General features: G+C 37.1%; 1 protein-coding gene across 9 annotated transcripts in view; it reads right to left on the reverse strand.

The window, feature by feature from the left end:
• Positions 1-16,474, reverse strand: part of CDK17 (cyclin dependent kinase 17) — a 98,408-nt gene that overhangs the window by 54,399 nt on the left and 27,535 nt on the right. For 7 of the 9 annotated variants that reach the window (XM_068938175.1, XM_068938230.1, XM_068938184.1 and 4 more), the window contains one exon: positions 4,284-4,432. The exons of 1 other annotated variant lie outside the window; for it this stretch is intronic. In XM_068938175.1, coding sequence (XP_068794276.1) covers positions 4,284-4,401 — 118 coding nt within the window. In that variant the 5' untranslated portion in view covers positions 4,402-4,432. Of the gene's footprint in view, positions 1-4,283; positions 4,433-11,837; positions 11,934-16,474 lie in introns of those variants that run through there. One more of the 9 variants, XM_068938219.1, reaches the window with a different exon arrangement.

Raw genomic sequence — 16,474 nt, forward strand, 5'->3', positions numbered from 1 at the left:
TAGAATATTAGGCAATACAGCCCTGTTTCTCACTTTCACTAGAGAGCATATTCATAAGTATTCAAAGTATCTGCATACATTTGACAGTTAATTGGACTTAAATATGCATGATTTGGATGTTACTTCTAGCCAAATTTCATTAGTGTGTCAGTGGCAAGAAAAAATTTCAGGAGCAGATTTAGTTGTCAACTGCTACAAACTGCCATTTAGTATTTTTAATATTAATCTGAATACATACATTAAAGTAAAACCAGGAATTAAAAGAACAACTCAGTGCGTCATTATCATGCTTGACTCAGGACAGAATTAAAACTAAATAAGAAATCCAACTAATTGGTTTTATATGTTGAAACCTTGGAGAGCATGAGAGCTTCTGTACTTGAAAAAAGAATACCCCAAAGTATACATTGTACAGTTCACAGGACTTCAAAGGTTCATTGGCATTTTGTTGGTCCCTTTGTTTTTATACTTTAATGCATCTAATTATGTGATGTTTCCTCACCAAGAAGCCAGTTATGAAGTAATTTGTAAGGCAGATGTAATCATATATAGGTTTCTGGTCAAAAAGTAATTTGATGGTGTAGCAAAAGGTTCTGTCGATTATTCTACACTCAGTGGATATAGCTGTGAGCTACTGCCTTTGAACAATACAGGCTGATCCCTCTTAATCCCATTTTGCTGCTGATCAGTAAGTGCTGTATGTTGAAATTGTACTGACATAACACGATGAAGGAGGCTATATGTGAAAGGAGAGCGCATACAAAAGAGCAGCTAATTCAGTAGCATCAATGCACTGTGAAGAAAAGTTACCTATCTATTTTTATGCCTGTGAACCACTTATAGGATAATTTGTTCTCCTTTAAGAATACTGTTCTTTAAAAGTAAGTCTTCAAACAACCTACGGTCCAAATGTTGGACCTAATGACAAGTTTGGTCTAAGAGTAAGTGCAAGGGCTACGTGAAATCACAGGCAATTGATCTGGGAGAGGAAACCAGTTGCTGGGGGCCAGAACAAGACATGTTATTGACAAAGGATGGGCACGAGGAAAGGTCCCTGGTACTTTATGTATGCACATATGATCTATGCCTAGAATCACAGTGCTGAACTCCAGTTCACTTTTTAAGCAAGATTTTAAAGGCTATGTATGTGAAAACGAGGTAGAAATGAGTGTTTATGCTAGGTCAGCATAGACCAGGATTTCTATCAACGTAGGCTCTATGACCTCTAAGTTCCTGTAAAATGACATTTTCAGGAAGGAAAGGCTAGTTAGTATAAACTTTTGTCTTTTAGTGAACATGGCTATCAGAATAGAATAGACAGGAGACAAGATGGGTGACATCTCTAGAACAAAAATAAAAACAAGGCAAAAATAAGTTATTCCACCAGGTAAGTCCCTTAACTGTTAAATCCAGTACCTCTCAGGTCTTTTGACTTGCTTCTTAAGCTAGTATGGAAGCATTTTTAGTTAGATTTTTGAAACACACACCTCTAGCATACATAGCTGTTGGAAAGACCTCATTCTGCAATCTGACATTCTTGCCTGTCGTAAAGGAAAAGTTAATCACATCCTGCCAGATTTTCAACAATAACTTATCTGTAACTATGGCTCTATTCACACTGGAGCTTGCTGCACCATATTTTTAGCAGGGATACAGGACTGCAACAATTAAAGTCTCAAGTTTTAAATCAAAATAAAACCTAGCACTATGTAAACAGACTATGTTCAACCAATCATAACCTATTTTTTTCTGCATAAACTAATTTCTGTTCTCTCCTTCTGAAATTACCTTTCAGATATACACAGATACGGCATCAACTCTGAATGGAATAAAGCTGCTGTGAAACAAAATATGTTGTAAATGCCTGCAGTATTCAGGGTCTACCCGTCCTGTTTGGTGTGCCAAGAGTGATTGCAATTCCTTTCAATCCTCTCTTAGTTTTGAATTCCATGTCATAATCAGGGTGAAGATAGACAACACATGAAGACTTACTTTGTGAAGACTGTTCACAACTCTGACTTCAATTCTCTGTCATTATGACTTGTCCCCCTCCCCCTTTTTTTTTTTTTTTAAACTAACTGTGCTTTCCAAGTTCCCTTATGAGCAGATCCAAAGACTGCAAAATGGGCACATTTGTGTCTCAGTGTTCCACAGGGTAAAGGAGCTATTTATTCTTCTCAAAAGCAAAAACTAGGAGATTGATTACTCCAGCCTTCTGAGATAAGTACTATCACAGTGAAAGATGCATTTACAAGGTCTTAATATGCCTATGGTTTTATAGGACACTCCTTTAAGGGATTTTATCTGCTCACGTCTCTGATAGTCACAGCTAGTACAGGCTTATCTACACTCTCATTTTATAAGACCAGAGACAAATCTTTCTCATAATTCCTTTTTATAACATCCACTGAAGGGTTTTTTTCCAGGCTATGTTCTCTAACTTGACTTTCACCACAAGAGAGAACTCATTTCCCATTCGGTTTTCCCAGCAATTGCTGTTGTCCACACTCTGATCCCTAAGGTCTGTCTGGAATCTTCTCCTTCCAAAATATCTTCATCTGTGGGAATGTTAGACCTCCCTTTAGAAAAGCAGGACTAGCTGGTAACAGTAAGCAGTTTTCCAACCCTACTTTCTAAGAGTTCTCAAAGGAAAACACACATCCCCAAGCATTGTCTTATTCATCTCTGCAAGATCACAGATAAGACTAATACTATATCAGCATTCTAACAGTATCACAGAAGGAAGCAAATGGCAGTAAAGCTTTTTTAATCATGGAAAACAATGAGTTAAAGACTACTCATAGGAACAGTATACTTTATATTTACCATCCGCCCTCTTTGAAGAGGATCAGCAACAATTCAATAATGTATCCAAATCAAGGTATTCTATTAAAGCATTCACAACATTTTGCAGTTGCAAGCATAATACATATTGTATCACACAGTATCAGCACATAAGCCTCATTTTCACCCGTGGAATAACATGGAAAGCAAAATGGAAAAGCAGTAAAAACTAAATAATTAATTTGTAATTAGAAACATTTTCTCAAATTGTATTGTTATCATTTTAAATATCTAAGGATAAATCAAGTTTGTCCAGCTTTGGTGATAAGCATGCGGAAGACCTTTAATTATTGCTGGTTGAGATAATTCTCAGATAACTATTATAACCTGAGAAAGGCTTCACACACTGTTTAAGATGGCATAAGCTCACACTCCCACAAACCAGTTGCTGCGTCCTCTCTCCCTGGAGCTGGCATCCAGGATGTGAACCAAGTTAAAATAATCCTTTTTATTTTTCCTGGATCCACTTTTCAACTGAATCAATTCAGTGATCCAGTTCACTATGTTCACTCATGCTGGTGATGATTTCTGACACTCATTCCCAGTAAAATTCTGAACACTTACGTGCATAATAATGAAATCAATGTCAGATGTATATAAAGGTCTGAGGAAAAAATGCATTAGTAACAAAAACTAATACAAGTGAGACCACGTGGGACAACTAGTCATAAAGTCTCAGAAAATACTCTATAGATATTAGTGCAAAAATACTATATTTATTGTGTCAGAGTAAATCTGTTGTGTAAAAACACAAAGACTTGGTTTGTAGAAACCATCATTTTCTAAGTTATTTGGCATGACCCTTTGATGAAGACAAGAGAACAGTGATGAACAAACCAGAGATTACGGGTAAAAATGAAAAATATGAATAGTTTTGTTTAGCCAAGGATAAATTCAGCTTTCCAAAGCCTGGTATGCAACACATCTTGGATGAGGTTTAAAAGTCTGCAGGGCAAATTCCATTGCCTCTGCTGCTGTTCATATTTCCCAGTCCTGTCATTTTTCAACGGGACTACTGAGAATCATTTATCGCTGTGAAGCTAACAAAAAAATCAGACCACTTGATACTTGAGAAAATCCTAGGTGTCAGCAGAGCAAGAAAAAACACCTGTCAGCTCAACAGATGAAAAATGACTCAAATGTAGAAGTCCAGGAAACAGAACAAAGCAAAAAAATCTCTTCTAGCCACTACTACTGCAGCTTGCATTCAGAAGCAGTATTATCACTAATGTGGACTTTACAGTAGCCAGTATGCTTGTGGGATCAGCCAAGGACTTGATGAGAATACACAAGACATGCTAGTTACCCTGGATGTTTCTAGCTGCAATTAGAAAAAATGAACTGTAAAGGAAAACGAAACAAAAACCCCCAAAACTCACTCACTCGAGCAGGGCCTAATAACATTTTTAGATTTCTGAGAAATTGAAAGATATGCTTACCATTATCTTTGCTGCTGTTCTCTTCAATTGTCATTTGTTCTGCTAGCTCAGACAGCGATTCATCAATAGTCTGGCTTCCCCGCAAGGTTAAGGAAAGTCTCCTCTTAAACTTTTTCATTCTATCAATATTAAGTCTGGCTTAAGGAAGCCTGAAAAAAATTAAAAACACAAAAAGTAAGAACAAAAAATGAGTTCATCAGAAAACTAAATTAACTCGCATAAAAATGCAGGAAGACTTACAGGAAGTTTAGTCAATATGTAAGTGATCCTTAAAATAAGCAAAGCTCGTTCTACTGGACTAAAGAAAAAATATATGCTGTCAAATTCAAAGAATGATACAAAGAGACTGTCAAAATCACCATGACTAATGTACTGCCTAATGAAACATTGTATCAAGAAGTCTATACTGAAAAAAAAAAATTGTACTACAAGTATCTTCAAAAGATACAAATAAATCTGTTAATACCTTTAAAAATTAGGATAGTTACAACTTTTATTTAAAATTAACTATAGAGAGAGATGCACAAAATTAGTTTCAAATATATCTTCACTATTAACTTTCCACAGAAAATTATAAACACCTAGCTAAATTATCATCCTTATTTTCATATAAATCAGAAACTTTGCATAGAAGGTTACTTTGTATAAAACTATCTGGTTTTTTATGAGTTTTTTTGTAGATAATATACCATGTTGTTGGATGAATTATTACAAAGTGGATCTGATTTTAAATTATGTTTACTACTATGTATTACAGGAATACAATGCAGTATCAGGGCAGTAAAAACAAAAACAGACTAGGGAGCAAATTTTACTGCTAAAGTTTGGCCTAGAATTCCTTGAAATAAATGCCTTGAGAGGTGTACATGCAATTTTGCAAGGCTAATTGGATCACTCCGTAATTTTATAATCCACCAATGAAAAATAGCAGCCATCTGCAAACTCGATGAGAGTTCAGTCTCTTCCCTCCTTCACTGCACCCGCCCTGCATACGCTACTGCAAACCTCCTGCAGGCTCTTTTGCCAAACTCACTGAGGAGGAGGATGCTGGAATCTTTGCCCTCTTTCAGCTCTTTTGTTTAATAATGAAAAGTTGCATAGAGTTTCTCTATGCTTTGCCCTTTTCACAAAAGGAGGAAGGGTTCAAGACTGAAAGCCTTAAACACAAAAGCAATTCCCAAACCCAATCCCATCCAGGGAACTAGATAAGCTAGGGCCTGATAACTATAGCCAGAATAGACACTTCTCTTCAGTCAGGGAGTGAGTCTAAACTGGGAACAAGGTAGGAGGTGCTTCCTCTGTGGGAAGCGGTAAGCAAACAAAAAGGTACTAATAACAAAAGAACAGGGAGATACACATACTGCCACAAGTATAAGCTGGCACGTGAACCTTGCAGGGCGCCCTGTGTTTGCACTTACATGACAACAAGCGTTCTTCTGTCCTTCATTACACCATATGCACAATTCACCTTAGATGTCATTGCACAATAACTTGTTCATCTGCTCATGGCCCCAAAGAGCAACACGGGCAGTGTCAAATACCCAAGCACAGCGTAGTTTTAATCCTGAGCTGTTAGTATGTATTTTCCCAGCTCTATCAGCTTCTTTACACTGCAAAACGCAGAATTCACATACAAAATAAGAAAATCAACTGTTTCCTTGATGTCCTCCTCCAAACAGAGGAATGTAAGAAGTAGAACGCTAATTGCCTACGTTTAATAACAAATTAGGAATATGATTACTTTTATATTGACAATATCCCTTTAAGTATCCGCTTTTCAATTGCGTAGCTTACTCTGTTTAGATGCTACATAACAGAAAGCAGAACAACTCGGAACAAGTTGGAAGCAGCTGGTGGTGGCAGGAGAACAGAGTCATGGACTAAACGACCACATGACTAGATGGCACATTATGGTAAGTAACACATAAAGATGGATAAATGAAGACCTTTGGGACCTGACCGCAAGAGCATGAGACAAGCAGTATAATCACTGGCAAAGAAGGAACTGTGTCCGAGGGCAAAGAGACAGATTGTAAAACAGGATCTTAGAACAACCACAGCTAGCACGGGCAGAAATAGTCAGGCACTGGGTACAGATACGTGGGAAAAGAAATAAAAGTTGTGGAGATGCAGTTCTGTCAGCAGTTTCAAAAACGCCCCTTTTCCTTAATCCAGTTCTGCGTGTGCGATAAAGCCACACCTTAGCATGATTAATCTCACTCTCTCTCTCCAAAGCAGGATATTCTTATTGTTAAGAAAGTGAATTCAGAGAATGCTCCAACAGGAACATTCACTTTTCCTGTTCAGGACCTGCTTTAAAGAAGTCATCTGAAACTGTTATTTCTGGGTTTATTTTAACTTTTGCAAAACAATGGCCTCTATAGCTCTTCAAATCTTTCTTCCCCCTCCACCCCCCCTTTTTTTAATGTGAAGGGACATACCCTTTATATGTGGATTTACTCAATTCTCCTACTAGCCTCCATCTTCCTACGTATATTGTTCTCAAAAAGGATATACAAATTTTCATGTATGTAATAATGCCCTAGAGCTACCTGACTGCACAACAGTTTCTTCCCAATTTTCCACTTGGACTGTTACTGAAAATAAAGTTGCCTTTATAGAGAAAGGGACTGCTTCTAGCTTTTAATCCTGCAAATACTTAAGTCTATACACTTTTTATCAAAAATCTCTACTACTGAAAAATATTACATAAAAATTAACAGACACATGGATTACAGAATCCAAGAGATCTTCTAAATATCAAGCTTAAATAAAAGTTAACGTTTTGTTATCTATGCGTACCAAACTTCCGTTAAGAGAGGATTTCATGGGGTGCTGAAGCACTATTTTTACTAAGATTCTTGCCAAGTTCAGAGCTTGATTTTGAAAAAAATTAAGCAGTAAAAAGAAATCAGAAAGGGGAATCTACGTGTAAGTGAATCCTTCCTTCTATGCAAATATCAATGAGATTTTTTAACAAGAAAAAAAAAGTTCAGATAGGAAAGCAAGTTTTCTCCCCTAAAGCATCATGAGTTTTGCTAATCAAATATGTAAAGGATATATATACAAATAAAAACTGAAGGCAAGCAGAAGGAGTGACCAGTAACTAGCACTTGGAAATGTCTGAACCTCTAAATTCCTCTACTCTCACTTCTGGTTGAAGTGGCACACATCTGCTAATTATTGAGACAATCAATATAGAGACAAGGTCTCACTGAGCAGAGCTTCAAAAATACAGTTGAGCAGAAACCAAAGGTAGTACCGGCTCTCTGAAATGGCAAGAATTTCAGAGAAAGTCAGTTTTAATGCAGTTTAAAAAAAAAAGAAAAAAAAGGGAAATTGTTTGATATTTATTTTCATCAAATTCATAAGAGATGTGTACTTTTCTTCTCTGTGAAACAGTAAATCTAATATAAAAACCAAAACAGAGTTACTTGATTACTAATATATAACTTAAGAAGTACATTAAATCTACTCTGAACAAGCTGTATCCAGCCCAACTATTTTAAGTGTCACGGCAGACAGATGCACACAGTTGAACATAATTAACAGAAATCCTATTCTTTTGTAGGCAGAAGGACAAGCTACTCTCTGATACAGCCCAGAAAAGCTGGCAAAGAGCTACTTCTTCAATCTTCATATCAGCTTCTTCATATCATATACTGATATGAAATGAAGGAAGCAACAACATATTAAGGAGACTGCTGCTTCTTACGAATGATCTTCAATCTAACCCTGAAAATTTGGATGTCCTTAGAAGTAAAACAATGGAATCCTCAAAGACTTTGCTAAATTTAACTTAATAGACATTTTTCTCCTTAAAGTCTGCAGAAAAAGGAGTTTCCAACATTCCCTGTCATTAATTCACAATTAAGCTCGATAGCCTCAGACTCCCACTTTGCTTTCAATGTCATTAAAAACAATCTCTACAATACAGTTTGGAAAATAAACCACAATTTTAAAATCTGATCTTAACCAGATAATTTAAACAAGTGGGTTCCAGTGCTCTTTCTGCATATCAAATTCATCTTTCCTGTAAAACTCGCAGCAGAGGACTTTACATTTAGGAAAAGCAGATGTCCACAACACCTTGGGTACGCACTCGACACCCTGGAGCATTTTGGTTCCACAGTAATAGCTCATCTAGATTGTGCATGCAGCTTCACCAGGAGTCAATAGCTAACATTCTCAAAAGACACCCACCCCCCAGCCCCCAGATGCTCAATGTCTTTAAAGCAGAAAAGGAACGCTTACAGTCTCTCAGTACGACTCACGTATGCTGTGTGATTCTCCTGAGCTTAAACGAAGTCAGTTAAAACCCTCAGAGGTAATGAAGTTATTTAGGAGCTTAAATTCTAGTCAGTTTATTTCAGGAGGGTCATGGAATATTTACTGATAGTTTGCTAAGATCTTGCTGATCCAAAGCCCTTTGAAGTCAATGAGAACCTGCCCTTCAACTTCACAATAAGCTTTGGATCAGATTAAGTGCGGACTCTTCCGTCCCCAGATGTTAAACTGCATTAAGATACACCTAAATAGAGAATAAATATTCTTTAAATGACTTTCCATTTAGACACACATCAAAGTTGCTACTTAACTGTCTTTACAAGCTGCTTTACAATAGGGTAGGTGCTTTCCAAACATCTAAAGGCAGTCTGTGTTCTGAAAAACTCATTATCTGAAGACTACAGCTAAAGCAGGAGGGAAAGACAAGAACAGAAAGGTTGTGTAACAAAAGCACGCAAGCTGGGACACAGTATGGATCTTAATGATGTGCTAACAAACTAAAGCCTCAGGCACAGGACATCAAAGCAAGCGACATCAGCATGGCCTGTGCTGAAGGAGTGGACCCACACGAGGTAGCATGAACTCCTAGAACAGGAGAAGGTGCAAACGTACGCAAGAGACTCAATTTGTTTTTGAGAAACTGGTGCAACCCAATGGTACATTTAAACAGCACTGGGCTAAACTGTATAAAGGGGGATTACAAATCAGGGGGAAAAGGTATGGCCTGATACAGTTGTGAAGAGATCTGACGATTCTGTTAAGCGACTTGCATTTTTATAGGATGTAAGATGGAAAAGCAAGTTAAGATGCTACTGGTTGCACAAGAAACATGGTCCACACAACCAAAAAGAAGAAAAGCAAGCATCATGAAATTCTCTCTCACATCCTGGTCCTCAGTATTACAGTTCTTAATGTTTCTCAGTAACCATTGACTCATTCACTGCATCTTTCAGAACTGAACAATTAATCATTTTACCTTCAACTGGCACTTTAATTACACCAGTTACAGGTCTGTTAAATAACTCTTTTACAAATCTTTTCAAACATGTTATAAACCATGCATCAAATCAATGTGTTTGGCTGCGTTAATAATTTTAAATGCATCTAATTCAAGGATAAGTGTTTCTGAAGGTGATAATCCAAGCTTATGTCAGCAAGAGAGGTCTGGAAGGCTTGGAGTACTGTGAACAACGTTAATTAAAAACAGAAACAGGAAACACCTGGCAAGGATATTGTCCCCTTAACCTAAAAAGAAAATCAGCTTTCCATAATGTTTACATTTAGTAAAGTGTTCCCAATCCACTTGAATTAAAAAAAGATATATATTGATCACATAAGCATCTTGCACATCCCTTTCAGAACAATTAATTACACTAATGAGAAACATACAGCCTAATGTATCTAGGATCATAAACCAACAGTTTCAGTGTTTGTGAAATTCATATCTAATACAGATTTACTTCCTTACAATCCCGATTCTACTCTACAAGAATGGATTATATATATGGCATCTTACTCATTGCATCTGTTCTTTGTTTTTTTTCCCTCAACTTACATCTGTTCACGTCAGTGGAAAAAAAAAAAAAAAAGGCCTTTTCTGCATTTTTCAGTATTCACCCTTCAGAAGTAACACAACTCTGGCCAGCTAGATTCTGTTCTTGCTGTGCATCAGGAATAGAACCGCTTACAGAGTTCTGCTCTTTTATGCTGCGTTAGGCTAAAGAACGGACATTACGCAGATATAACCAACGTACGACAAACAAGGCCTTTGTTATTGATGCACGAAAAGAAAACACGCATTCTGAAGTCATGTATCAGAGCCTCCATTGACCTCCTAGGGACAACAAGGACAAAAAGCCTCTTACAGCTTTCTCCATATTGGGGGAAAAAAAATCAATATAGAATTAAGTTTTTGAAGTGAGGTCCCTTTTTGATTATTTACAGAATCACAGCCAAACAAGGACGGACTACTGCAGAGAGAAATGTATTCACAAAGGTCAACTTGTTATCACAGAGGCTAGCTTTCCTAGATAATATGGGCAAAGAAGTTCCTCCCAAAGTGATTAAGAGCACGTATATTCAGCTCCTGATCTAAATTATCAACTGGAAGACCTTCTGTATGCAGAGGAAATCTATGGAAATTAGCCTCTCCAAACTTAATTTGTATTAGGAATACTTTTCCTTCCCCTCTCCCTACAATAATCCTTTTGCCTTTAACGACTAATAAAGAACAGAAATCAAGGCAGGCTTTAAAAAAAAAATCATTGAAAAGTTAAAGACTATATGATTCATTAGTATACATGTATTTAACTATGCTACTGGTACAGAAATTAGAAGGGAAAAAAATCTGCCAAAAGGGCCACATTTTGCAGTTGTTACACATATAATATGTTAATCTTCTTTCTCTTGGACTCAAAAGTTTTACTTAAGGAATCACAGCAAAGTTAAATTCCTAAAAATGTACACATTTGATATTGCATATAAGCAATATCAAATAGCAAAATCAATAAAGAAATTGCATTTGATAGTTCCCTCGCGTATTGTACGAATTAATAACTCCATATTAATTATCAAAGCTTCTGTTCTCTCAACAGACGACGGAAAAACACAGTATGACTGACTAAAGTGGCTGACATTTAAGCCAACAAAATGAATGAGCGGACTGAAAAGACTTCTTGCGTTTGCTGACGGACCCACAAAACTGAAGGAGACGCCTCCTTCTCTTGACGAGGAAGGCAAAAACCAGAAGGTTACATGAATGTACCATATACACTACCAGTCAGCTACAAATCTTTCATCTCTAAAGGACATAACAAGCACTGGAACCCAAAAACAACATCTGCAACTTTACTAGCTTTGATAAATAAGCATAAAGCGTTATTAATAATAAGGTTTCAGGAAAAAAAAATCCTTAGGGGGAAAAAAAAAATTAAATTCTGCTCCACTAGCATCTTGCTAGTCAAGTCCCTGAGAACACTATTAACACAAAAAGCCTACCCCCTAATACTGAGATTATTTTTCAGTGACAGGTTTACAATGTTGCAGTCATCACTTCTGTGATCGTCTTCCTCAGTCTTGCAAATGAGCCAGTCTTTGATAAAGAACTAAGTGGAAAACCTCTCCCAGGCTCAAGAAGACAATGTTATTAGCTCTAAGACTGCAAAGGAGCAATTTTGTCAATAAAAGGCCTGGACTTTCAAAAACTAAAGGCTTTATTTTTTTTCCTCAGCATGCAGGCACAAAATGAAGACTCTCATACTGAAATACCTTCTCTTAATCTCCAGTAGCTCTCAAGTGTAGTAGCATCACCTGTCCCGTAAGCATCTGAACTTTCATGACCAGAGCAATCAGAAATTTCTTCTTCTGGCACACAAAAATAATAATAATAAAAAGTTATGCTTACAATCTAAGACCTAAAGCAATGAAAAGCTTTCCACTTACTTTGATATTCTTGAATTAAGCCCCAAGAGACATTACAAAATACACTCTCTAAATATAAACTAGCATAAAAACTAAAGACATCCTGTTTTGGCTAAATAGGTAATAATGATTCCAATTTCTAATCGAAACAAAGACTTTCTTTTTTTTTTTTAAACCAGAATTGAATTGCACCAGGAGAGCTGTTGAGGAAGCCTTCTAATGGCCTGCTTGAAAATTAACCATCAAGCAAGAAATATGCTCGATGGTACTAAACAAGTATCTGCTCCAGCAAAAAAAGCTTCGAAATTATTAGAACTGCAGATGAAAAAACACCATCCTGAAAAAATAATTTTCTGTAGTTAGTGGGTACAAACACTGTACGTTTACAGCACATAAATCTGCCTAGAAATATCAAATTTCTACTTTCATTATTTGTTGAGCCCCAAAGTATTTTCTGTATAGCGTAAATACAATAAAGCACAAAGAAAGCTCTTACCTTAAAACCTACAACCCAGCAAGTAAAACTGAACACTTCCATAATCAATGTATGCATAGATGCCTGCGCATATGAGTAATACCAAAAAGTCAGGAACAGTTTCAAGATAGCTTTGTATATGTTCCTATTACGCTTCTATATGCACGCACAAGACAACTATCAGAAAAAAAGCAAGAGAATCAAAACTGTTTAAAATAATCTGAAGGTTTTTGTTTGTTTTTTTTTAAGAAAATACACTTTAGCAACACAGGGAAAATTTTCATTTAGTGATTAAAGACACAGCATATGCAGCGTGGTATAGGTCACGTTCTATCGTACTCGCCAAATAAACATTTCTTACAGTCAGCCTGAGTATGTGCAATACCTGCATAGATATATTTTAAAGACAGTTCCAAAGGGGCAGTAAATAAACCAGATTCTGCAATAAATAGACTTTGAACTACAATTCAAAAAATGTCTTTGAATTAGTGAACGTCTTTTACCTAATAAACCTGAGAGTTGCTCTGATTCAATATTTTAACGCTTGCAAATTACTGTTTTTTCTCCCCCTCCCGAATCCCTTAACTGATACAAATTCAGAGATTCCTAACAGAAAACCTCCCAACAATAAGTCAATCAGAATTTCTTCTGCTCTATTCATTTTTACATGGCAGTCCAGATGCCCCAGCATGGGACCAATTTGCTCTTTTGGAACAGTCACACAAATGTTGCTACCTGCGTCTGAAGTGTTGCACACTGCCGTTTAATGGTCTGGACAGACACACATACACACAGAATGCTCTTTCTTACACTGTAGTAAAATTGCAAAGATACTACACAAATTAAAAAAAACCCACTACTCCTAATGCAGAGGGGAAGAAAGAAAAGTTTTGACGTATGCTTGCCAAGCAGCTTCACAAATAGTTATGTTGGCACCAAAAAGGTAACGGCAATATGTAGCACAAGGCAGGAGAGAGTAACAGCAGCAGCGCCCATCTATACCAACTTAACATTTTTCATGGAGCAATAGCACTGATCACTAGAGTGCACATCAAATGCTGAGTAAGTGTCCATGCTTGCAGTCAGTGTGACATTAAGTACTGTGCACTAGAGAAGTAGCGTGAAAACCTACAGAGTTTTGCCTTTGGCTTATTTAGGCTAGCTAAACAAAAACTGAGAGATGACATAAATGCAATCTGTGAATATAACGAAGGACAACAGCAAACGCTGTTAAGGAAAGATAACATGGGGAAACAAGAACAAACGGATATGAAATAAAGTGTAATCATTCAGCACAAGTGCCTTCATCCTCTGCAACAGTTGAGGCTGTTATGAGTCTCACCAAGTAGCAGTCACAGTGCAGGTTCTTCTCCTGGTCCTATGCTTCTACTGAAGTGATATCTCACTCCAAAATCAAGTCATCCTACCAAACCTCGCAAAAGGTATTTTTCAAGGAGCTTAAAGAAAGTATCTCTACATTTAAACATATAAAAATAAGGTAACTGCCATGCATCAAGCCATCACAATTGTCACTTTTGGCTCAAAGACAAGAACCCCTATGTGCAGATTAACAGATTTGGAGACTGAAGACTCTCCGGTATCACCGGATGCTCCTTTTCCTTGTCTGTGCAGATAATTCTTCCCTGCATGACTTTACACACCTTCTTAAAAATTACCCTTTCTCCAAGTGATTGACTTCCCAGGCAAGAGTTCCCAAATTCAGAAATTAAGCAGAAGAACGAAATCACAAAACTGCAATTTGGGTGACCCTGGCTCAGTCCTTCCAGACTGAGCAAAGAGTACAGCACATCAAAGGACACTACTCAAGCTTTATATTACCTTTTCTTAGTACAGACGATTCTCTATCTGAAACCATCCAAGCAAGTTTTCTAGACTTTGAACAAAGACAAGTGCAGGATTAAAGAACAACAACAAAAAAGATTACACAGAGCTGAAACAGTGACAAGATGCCAGCTAGACTCTTTAAAGTGGAAACGAATGGCAATCAGGAGAAGTGGAAAAATACTGGTCTGTAAATAAATGACAGATCAATAACACAGTGTTAGTTAATAGCAAAAATGGGAAAATAACATTAATAACAATTGATAGCAATAAAACAGGCTTGACTAGTTAGCAAACAATAACTGAAAGACAGTCTCTCGCTCTCTCATTTCTTTTAAAAAGAGTAATTCAAACAGGTAAAGTAATTGTGATTAGTATCAGGCAAGTAACACTAATACTGTCCACGAATACGCTGGAAGACCCAAGCACAAAGCAGGCACGTAGGCAAGCAGTATTTCTCTACAGTCCTTTAAGTTACTGCTTAAAGCCCGAGTAAGGATAGCTGGGTATTTTATTTTGAAATCTCGGGACAGAAGCAGCGGAAGGATCATGATAGGTACAGAGCACCGCCCCTGAGTGTGTCATTGTGCTGGGCACACCCATTTGCCCTCTTTTGTTTCGCTGGCAGAGGAAAGTAGTGAAATACTGTTTGTCTTCAAAATACTTTCTTCTGAATTAGTAATGCTCGCGCTCTTACGTTGTTGGAACGCATTGCTCATGCGGTCCCAGCCTGTCGAGAACCCACTGTGGCCCAACACCTTCCACAGCAAACTAAACCGCGTTCCCAATCTTAATCGCGTTGTGGAGGCTGATATTGCTACTGCTGGCAGTGACCTGGATAACGCTGCCAAACTGTAAGACCTTTCTCTCAAACTGTAAGACAGAAACAAACAAACAAAAGTCTATAAAAAAGTAAATCTGAATGCTGCCTATACAGAGAGACAGTCAAAATTGCCTAGAATGAAGCATTTTTGCTTTAAAGCTCCAAGAGGAATAATCAGCCCTAGCTATTATTTCAATGTCACACACACACATATAAATGAGATTTATCTGCACCTTGCCCCTCCCCAGATGTTAAGAGTGTCTAGTCCATATTACTTAACCCTCAAAACAGTCTAGTGGAGTTGCTCAAGAGCATGTAGGACCTCCAAAATAAGAATTTTAATTCTGTTTAGCTACATAGAAAGAATAATCCAAGCTCCCTCCCTAATCCCTTCCCCCCTCTACTACACTCTTTCAGAAACTTTTGGTTTCGGTAATGCTTTTTTCTTTCGGGAATCTATGTGCTGGGATGAAGATACACCTCTTACAAAAATATACCTATTAAAGCAGCCTTCAGACTCAAAATTAGTATGCAAAGTTTAAAAGCAATAGCTGTTGTCTTAAGTAATTAATTTGGAAGGATTTTTTTTTCCCTCCTGCTAGCACCTGGAGCTTTGTTTCTTAACCTCCTTTTGAAAACCTTGCTCTGGCATGCTGTATTTCATCCTTTGAAAGAGAGGGAATTACAAAGTCAAATCTACGCTGTCATCTTAAAGGAAAAAGATTAAGTTTTGGTCAGTGTAAGTTAAGGCCTGTTTCTTCAAAGTTTTTGCGATATGCTATTTCTTCTGTCAAGCTGTTGTTTCCACGCCATATGTTTCACCTGTTCTAGAATTACCCGGTTCAACTTGTAAAGAGAAATAGCCTGGGAAAACAGTTCCTTCCACCAAAATATTATTCAAAATAAATTTATGTGCACTCTAGGGGAAGTTTCTTTCTGTTTTACCATCCAGATATGCTACTACTGAAGTGTAATCAGAAGTCTCCCTCCCACTGCGGTTTGTTTCCTTTTGATAACTAGGATCCGAAGCCTGAAAGTAAACACTCAAAGGACCTTCTGTGGAGCAATGCGAATTTCATTTCAAGGATTATGCCATGCTTCAGATCAATAACTTTTTAAGTCAATCTGTGTTTCTGCTTAATCTGATAACCAGATCTAAGAAGTATATAAAATGAGCCGTTATACTGCTTTTATTTGGAAAACCAAATTAAATTTCCTTTTTAAAAAGTTTTTTTAATGAAATGACTTTCAAACGAAATCCCCTTAAAGATTCTTCTTACATAATTATTTCACTCTTTCATCCTCATGAAAACATCAGAATAAAAGTTTGCCACAGTGCTGCAA

The sequence above is a fragment of the Struthio camelus genome, chromosome 1, assembly GCF_040807025.1.
Source record: "Struthio camelus isolate bStrCam1 chromosome 1, bStrCam1.hap1, whole genome shotgun sequence".
Classification (NCBI taxonomy): domain Eukaryota; kingdom Metazoa; phylum Chordata; class Aves; order Struthioniformes; family Struthionidae; genus Struthio; species Struthio camelus.